At 38.7% G+C, this 8,650-nt stretch overlaps 1 protein-coding gene across 8 annotated transcripts in view; it reads left to right on the plus strand.

Moving 5' to 3' along the window:
* The window catches only part of CD86 (CD86 molecule), a 67,029-nt gene extending 59,558 nt beyond the window's left edge, over nucleotides 1-7,471 (plus strand). For 7 of the 8 annotated variants that reach the window (XM_006073429.4, XM_006073431.4, XM_025284991.3 and 4 more), the window contains 2 exons: nucleotides 3,391-3,436; nucleotides 5,624-7,471. In XM_006073429.4, coding sequence (XP_006073491.3) covers nucleotides 3,391-3,436; nucleotides 5,624-5,720 — 143 coding nt within the window. In that variant the 3' untranslated portion in view covers nucleotides 5,721-7,471. The remainder of the gene's footprint in view (nucleotides 1-3,390; nucleotides 3,437-5,623) is intronic. The other variant, XM_006073432.4, reaches the window with a different exon arrangement.
* Nucleotides 7,472-8,650: the final 1,179 nt, after the last annotated feature.

Here is an 8,650-nt window from a genome sequence, read left to right on the forward strand (position 1 = left end):
TGAAGGCAGGGGGAGCCCTAATACCAAGCAAAACTAGAAAAAGACATTACAAGACTAGAAAACCACACATGGCCCTTGTGAACATAGATGCCAAAATGCTAAACAAAATTAGCAAATGAAATTTAGCAATGTATTAAAATATTAGACAACATGATTAAGTGGGATTTATTCTAATAATATAAGGTAAGTTCAACATCCAAATAACAAGCAATAAAATTCAACATATTGAAAAACTAAAAAGAGAAATCATGGGGATATCTACCAAATATGATACAGAAAAAGCATTTGGGAAAATTAATACACATTCATAATATTTAAAAAGAAAGATAAACTCCCATAAAAGTAGGGATGCTCTTGAATTGAATTTAAAGGACATCTACCAAAATCTTTTGTTAGCATTATATTTAATGATAAAAGACTGCTTTCACTTAAGATTAGGAACAAGGCAAGTGTGTCACTCTCCCTGCTTTTGTTCAACATTGTGCTGAAGTCCTAGCCAGCGCTACAACTCTAGAAACAGAAATAAAAGTCATACACATTGCAAAGGAAGAGGTAAAACTGTCTTTTTTTTGGCAGGTAAGATGAGTATGTTTATAGAAAAGCCTAAGGAATCCATTAAAAGCTATTAGAACTGATTGAGTGTAGTTAAGTCGCAGGATACAAGGTCAATACACAAAAATCAATTGTTTTTCTATATACTAACAACAAACAATTGTACATTGAATTTTTTAATACCAATTAAGGTAGTATCAAATAATATTACAGGCTTTGGAATAAATCTTAAAAAAAAACAAGTACAAGATACCTATATATATATATGCTGCTGCTGCTAAGTCGCTTCAGTCGTGTCCGACTCTGTGCGACCCCAGAGACGGCAGCCCACCAGTCTCCCCCGTCCCTGGAATTCTCCAGGCAAGAACACTGGAGTGGGTTGCCATTTCCTTCTCCAATGCATGAAAGTGAAAATTGAAAGGGAAGTCACTCAGTCGTGTCTGACTCTTAGCGACCCCATGGACTGCAGCCTACCAGGCTCCTCCATCCATGGGATTTTCCAGGCAAGAGTACTGGGGTGGGGTGAAAACTGAAAAACATTACTGCTGACAGAAATCAAAGTAGATCTAAATAAATGGAGAATTATGCAATGCTCATGGTTTAGAATACTAGCTATTAAGATACCAATTCTCTCAAATTGATATTTGGTTTCAATGCAATATCAAAATCCTGGCAGGCTCTTTAGAGGAAATTAAAAAGCTTATTCTAAAAGTTATATGGAAATGCAAAGGATTGCCATTGCCAAAATAATTATGAAACATGAGAACAAAGCTGGAAGAGTTACACTACCTAATTTCAAGATTTATTTTACACCTATAGGAGACAAGATGGTGTGACATTGGTGAAAGGACAGGCAAATCAACCAATGGAACAAAATAAAAGGGCAAAAAATAAACTCACATGATTTTGTCAACTGATTTTGACAAAAGTGCCAAGTTAATTCCATCCTGAAAGGATAGTGTTTTCAACAATGGTATTGGGTCAGTTAGGTATCCACATGGTAAACTGTGAACCTGGACACCCAAAAAATATCTCGAAGTGGATCATAAACCTAAAATAAGAGCTACAGCTAAAAGACTTTTGAAAGAAAACATAGAAGAAGAATTTTGTGAGCTTAGGTTAGGCAAATCTTAGGACACAGTAAGCACAAATTGTATTATAAAAAGATAAGATTGGTAAACTGAACTTCATCAAAATTTAAAATTTCGCCGTTTGACTTTATTAAGCAAATGAAAAGTCAAGTCACAGACTATGACAAAATGCTTGCAAAATATACATATAATAAAGAACTTATAGTCAGAATATATAATTGTGTGATACTATTCAATAAGATAATTCATATAACAAAAGTCACAAAGCAGAAGATTTGAATAAATACTTCACATAAAAAGATATACACGTGGCCAGTAAGCAACAGTCACACAGTCATAATGTCATTAGTCATTGGGGAAACACAAATTCAAACCATAATGAGCTACCACCATACACCCACTAACATGGCTAAAATTAAAAAGAGTGATAAATATCAGGTGTTGGAGAGGATATGAAGCAAATGAAATTCTCATGTTCTTCTATACAATCCAGCAATCCTAGGTAGTTATCTATGAGAAATAAAGACATATGTCTACACAGAGACACACACACACACGTGTCCATAGCAGCTTTTTTCATAATACTAAAAACCTGGCATCCTGAATTTTTACAGTTGGTGAATGGATAAACAAATGGTGGCATATACATACAAGGAAATATCTCTGAGCTATAGAAAGGAATGTTACCACTGGTAACATGAAACAGCATGAATAAATTTCAAAAGTATTATGCTATGTGAAAGATACTTGGCACGAAAAGCCTACACATTTTATGATCGTACTTATATGAAATCCTAGAATAAAGCAAAACTATTGTGGCATTAAGCAGATCAGTGGTTGGAGGGGATGGGTGGGAGAAAGAAATTGATTGAAAAGGACTAGAGGGCATGCTTTGGGCTTATATAAATGTTCTATATTTTGGTTATAGTGGTAGTTACGTGACTGCATACACTTGTTAGACTCAGCAAAATCTGTATGGAAAATGATTGGATTTTACTGTGCATTTTATCTCAATAAAGCTGATTATTTTCAAACACACACACACACACAAACAGAACCGCTAAAGATAGAAAGTGTTCAAAACCATCAGGATTGTTGAAAGGACCGCTGTGGTCTCTAAATTCCTCCATGGACCCCTGGATTAACGACCCCTGCTGTAAGGCTCTCAGTGGGATAATAGCACCATCACAACTGTCAACCCAGAGACATTTTCTCCCTTAGTTGCATCAGTAGTAAGTCCATGCCAGTAGGAAGTCAGGCTTTGCGAGGTCTAGCTCACTAGAGATTTCCCACTTGATTCTGGCCCTGCAATACTGTGTATTATTTAGTAGCACCAGTTGGATAACCCAGTAAGGTGTCAGCACATTCAACATTTCCTTTTCCTCCTCCTTCCAAACCTTACTTTCAGAAAAGGACGGGAAACTTTTTTCCCCCATCATTAAATGTTTGCTAAAACTATATGTGGTATACCTCTCAGTAGCATTTTTATTTTAGTAACGAATAGAGCTATAAGTAAAACCTATTCCCAATGTTAGAACTTAAGGCACAAGGAGCAAAAGAAGGCATTTACTTCTGGGATGAAAGAAGCTGCTTCTCAGTCCCCATGAAATTTCATCAAGGAACCATCTATTCCACATACACGGCAACAATTTCTCTCTGGGTCCTAGGACTTAGGAGCCTCTTCAAACTTTCCTTCTTTTAGTATCTATGGGAAATACGTTTTCTGAAGTTGTTTTGTCTCTTTCAGAAATCATCAAAGTGGAAGAGAAAGAGAGTGAACAGACTGAGAAAAGGTGAGTTCTGACCCTACAACATTGTTGAAAGAGGTAAAATCCCCAGAGGGTCTATAATTTAACTAGGCTTGGTTTGAGGCATGCTGGGACCTCAGCATATATGGAGAGGAAAAGGAAAGTGAGACTAGTTTGGACTTGGAGAAAAATATCCTGGCTATAAATGGATGGCAGTGTGCCCTGTGCCCAATGCCCAAGGGGCATGGCAAGCTCAGTCGTGCTCAAGGAAGAAAAATAATACCAAAAGGGTCTGATGTGATGAGCATAGAATGTATCTTATTCACCATGGCAACCCCAGTACCTAGCACAATGCCTGGACCAGTGGATTTCCTACTTTTGTGGAATGAATAAATACATAAGTGAGAAGTGATAATAGGTACCCTTTAGCCTCAATGTCTTTGCATCTGCTGTGCCCTCTGCTGGGAATGTTCTTTGCCACTTCTTCACCTCATTCTTCAGATCTTGGCTTAAGTTGCACTTTCTTAAAAACCCTTCCCAAACTAGATAATGTCATCCTGTTATAGTATCTTATGGATCCCTGTGCTTTTTCTTTATAACACCAGGTTATACTTATATATTGGTGTAATTATAAGACCACACACTATAAACTTAACCAAATTAAACTCTACAGAGGGCAGGGAATATGTCAGTGAAGGTCATCACTGTGCTGCTAGAACCTAGCAGAGTGTCTGGCATATAGTATAGTAGGTACTCAACAATTTTTTTTAACTGTGAAATTGAAACAGCAAATACACTTGAATCTATAGAAAGTAGCTTCTTATTAATACTAACAGTTTTCAGTAGTTGTAATTTTCATGGTGAATATTCATTGAAAGATGATGGGACTTATTTATAGAATTTACAATCTAATGGTTTGATAAGTATATAACATGTTGAAAGGAGTTTTGTGGGAAAATAAACATTGTTCATCAGAGTTTTAGTCTCTCTTAACTTTGCTTTCAGCTGAGCAACAATTTTAAGTCTGTTTGATTTGTATTTATTTTTCACTTACTTAGCTTTCTTTCTAGATACTTTACCTAATCAAATCCAAATAAGAACAGCATCGCTGCTGCTAAGTCACTTCAGTCATGTCTGACAGCACTTAAGTAACCCTAAATATGGCATAGGGAGAAATGTGTGTATCCTTTCCATTATCTTTTGTACACACATGAGGGCTATGGAATGCAGAATTTGATGAGGTGCTTTTTTTTTTTTTAAGGGGTTCAAGTTTTCAGGTTTTTTTAATGTAATTTATTTAAATTTATTTTCCTATTAAAAAAAAAGTTAGTTTGTTTTAGTTTAAATAAAGCATTTCTCCCACCTCCCTATCCCAACCCCACCTCTAGCAACCATCAGTCTGTTCTTTGTATCTGAGAGCTTGATATTTTAATTATTTTTTATTTTTAAATTCCAACATGTAAGTGAAATAATACAGTATTTGTCTTTCTCTGTCTGATTTATTTCACTTAGCATGATACCCTCAAGGGCCATCCATGTTTGTCACAAATAGCAAGATTTCATTCCTTTTTTGTGGCTGAGTAATAATCTACTCTGTGTGTGTGTGTGTGACAATTTCTTTATCCATCATCAGTGAACACTTAGGTTGTTTCCATATCTTGGTTATTAAAATAGATATTTGTTGAAAGAATGGATGGATGCATGAAAGAATACACAAAGATTCCTGGCAATCCACCTTTTTACAAAATGAGGCAGTCAGATTGTACCTCCACCCACCATGAGAAACTGGGCTGTCAAGAATATTGAGGCACTAGTCACACAGTCATGAGATTAAAGCAACCCTAAGTCAAAAAAAGACACAGTCATGAGCCCAGGATACATTGCTTCCCGTGTGCCCTGCACTCACCTGGATATACCAGCTACTGTGAGTCTCAGAATCCAGGATGGAGCCCAGGTGCTGTGCTTCCTTGTCAAAGCCAGTTCAGAAAAGGTCTGGAAGAGCCTACAGAGGGAAGGCACCAGGGAATCAGCGTAGGGCAGTGGCAGGCCCAGACAAAAATCAGAGAGAGTAAATAGGAAGCATGGACGGCACATCTCTTCAATAGTTTATTTCTCCTCATTGCTGTTGCAATGCCATTGCTCATTCCTATGTTCTGCTCCACTGCTGAAAGCTAGAAAAAGAAAGTGGCTCTACTGTGAAATCTCACCGAATGCTTTTCTCTATTTTTCCAGAGTAGAACTCCAAGAACCTGAAAGATCTGATGAAGTCCAGTGTGATGTTAACATTTCAAAGACAGCCTCAGACAACAAAAGTGCTACAGATTTTTAATTAAAGAGTAAACGCCATATAACTGTTTTTATATGCTTTCCTTTTCAAGTTTTGACTGACCTTTTCTTGTCTCTCTAAACCTTCCCAGAAGGCAAGAAAATATTACTATTAATACTAGTGGGGGCTTCAGAATTCCCTCCAAGTAAAATAGCCTCCTACCATGCCAGCTCTGCTCTCAGTGCCAGGAGTAGATTTTAACTGTTTCTTTTCATTTCAGAACACACTCAAGAGTCAAGCCCAGCTAACTGATTCCTGGCTCAGGAATCATGTGTGAGATTAACAACTCTTGTTTCACATTTGGTCTCTTTTCTTAATTTTATAAATTATGTTTTACATGGAACTCCCAATTCCTGGAACTGTGGCTTTTATCTACTCTGAATCTCAGATACTAACCCTCATTCCATCTTGTATACCTGTGACTGAACAACTACCTTTTCAGTCTGGGTGGGAGTTATGTATTTTATGGCCTTATGATGTTTTGAAGTATAGAGAAATATGTCCTATAATAATGTAATTACCGAGGAAATTCCACACTCTGTTAAGGAGTTCTGGTCCCTCTGTGAGGGTCAGTAAGGAAAGTGATGGTCCAGTGTGCTGACAACAATGAGCAGACCAACTCAAAATCTGGGAAATTAGAGAGACAGAGAAGGAACCAGTTCTGTAGCCATTACCATCAGGGCTGATGCTAATATTAAGGAGGATCCACCTGCCCAAGAAGCTACTGCTGAGCCTTAGCAAAGACTGTGGGATAAAGCAGAAGAATGCTGTGCATAATAAACTCTGCTTCTCTTCTTGGAGAAAAAAAAAAATGAGACAGTGGCCTGGGGCCACTGTGAGAGAGCCAGTAGAGAGATCACAATACTCAAAACAGGAAAAAAATGAAAGCTCTCGACCAATAGAAATGCACATGAATGTTCAGTGTGTGCAGGCCTTCAACAAGCCCTGGGAAGAGCAACAGATGGACAGTCTAACCAAATGGACTTAAGGCCGACAGCAGTTTCCTTGGAGGTTGGGAGGGGTTTTGATGATAGCCAGGTTGTTGTAATGTTTCACCCGACTGGAAGCAGAGCTGGGAAGGGAGAGCTATCATCTTAATAATGGGGTGATGGAAGGAGGCCTAGGTCTCTTCCAATAAATGACTAAGAGTGAAGGAGCTGCAACAGAATTAAGAGGGCCAAGATGCACATTTCCCAGAGGCTGACTAAGCCCATAGATGTCCTAAGGAGATACCGGTTGTCCCAGAGCAGGGCTCTGGGGACTGTCTATGTGTCAGCTCTCAACAACAGGGAAACTGGGCCCAGGAGAGGAATATACTAGCCCAGTAGAAATGAGTTAGGAGACCCTGGCTCTAAGACAGCATCACTGACAGATGACGAAGCCTCAGTCCGAACCTAAAGAGAACTTTGGGAGGCCCATGCTACAGAAAAGTAGTTCTTATTCTACATTTTGTTGTTGTTGTTCAGTTGCTCAGTCGTGGCGTGTTTATTCTACATAAAGGACCCTGAAGGGTTGTAGATAGCTACGCTAGCCATGCTTGAACCTGTAATAGTTCCAGCTGTGTGCTCTACCCTGCCTTGTCTTCATTAGGCTCTAAGCATCTTCATTAGACTAACATGTGGTGTGTTTTTTTTTAACTTTTTACTTTATATTGGAAGATGGATGATTATGTTGTGGTGTTTCTGCATGTACAGTAAAGTAGTTTAGTTATACATACACATGTATCTATTCTCAATAAATTTCCATTAAAATGATGTGTGCCAAGTCGCTTCAGTCGTGTCTGACTCTTTGCAACCCTATGGACTGTAGCCCTCTAGGCTCCTCTGTCCCTGGGATTCCCCAGGCAAGAATACTGGAATGGGTTGCCATGCCCTCCTCCAGAGGATCTTCCTGACCCAGGGATCGAACCCCTGTCTCAGACATCTCCTGCATTGGCAGGTGTGTTCTTTACCCCCAGCACCACCTGGGAAGTCCATTAAAATGATATAAAAGTCTAAATTTTCTACTTCAGCAATACCTACAGTCTGCTATCACTCCTTCTATCCTCCTGAGGTATGTCTTTGCTCTTGATAGTGCTAAGATAGCCCAGTCTCTAGTCACCTAACTGAAAGCCCCGACTCACACCAAACACTTTCCTCTTCCCTTTCCTTGGGTGTCTTACATAATTCTGTGTTTATCTAGGTACTAAGACATAAGGGATGTTTTTCCTCAGGGTAACTGGGAAATCTGAAGTTAAGGAAGGGATACTTGCCTTTCAGTTTGTAATGTTTTATACCATGTAATGTGTGATTGTATGTACATTAAACACTGCTGCTGCTGCTGCTGCTAAATCGCTTCAGTCGTGTCCGACTCTGTGCGACCCCATAGATGGCAGCCCACCAGGCTCCCCTGTCCCTGGGATTCTCCAGGCAAGAACACTGGAGTGGGTTGCCATTTCCTTCTCCAATGCACGAAAGTGAAAAGTGAAAGTGAAGTCGCTCAGTCGTGTCCGACTCTTAACGACCCCATGGACTGCAGCCTACCAGGCTCTTCCGTCCATGGGATTTTCCAGGCAAGAGTACTGGAGTGGGGTGCCATTGCCTTCTCTGACATTAAACACAAGCTTAGTGTAAAAATGTATTTCTTGAAAATTCTTTGATTATAAAATAAATGCATATAACTGTATTGTATATTTGAAAGTTGCTGAGAGTACATCTTAAAAGTTCTCATCACAAGAATAAAATTTTGTAACTATGTGTGGTGATTAATGTTAAATTATTGAGGTGATCTCTTAATAAATACTATGTCAAATTGTTATGTTGTACACCTAAAACTAATACAGTGTTATATGACAATTATATTCCAATTGAAAATAAATACATGGCATATGAGAAGAGCCAGGGAAATTGTGGAAAAAAGAAAATTGTCCAGGCTGTATGAGGGCATGGATGTGT

This window comes from Bubalus bubalis, chromosome 1, assembly GCF_019923935.1.
Source record: "Bubalus bubalis isolate 160015118507 breed Murrah chromosome 1, NDDB_SH_1, whole genome shotgun sequence".
NCBI lineage: Eukaryota > Metazoa > Chordata > Mammalia > Artiodactyla > Bovidae > Bubalus > Bubalus bubalis.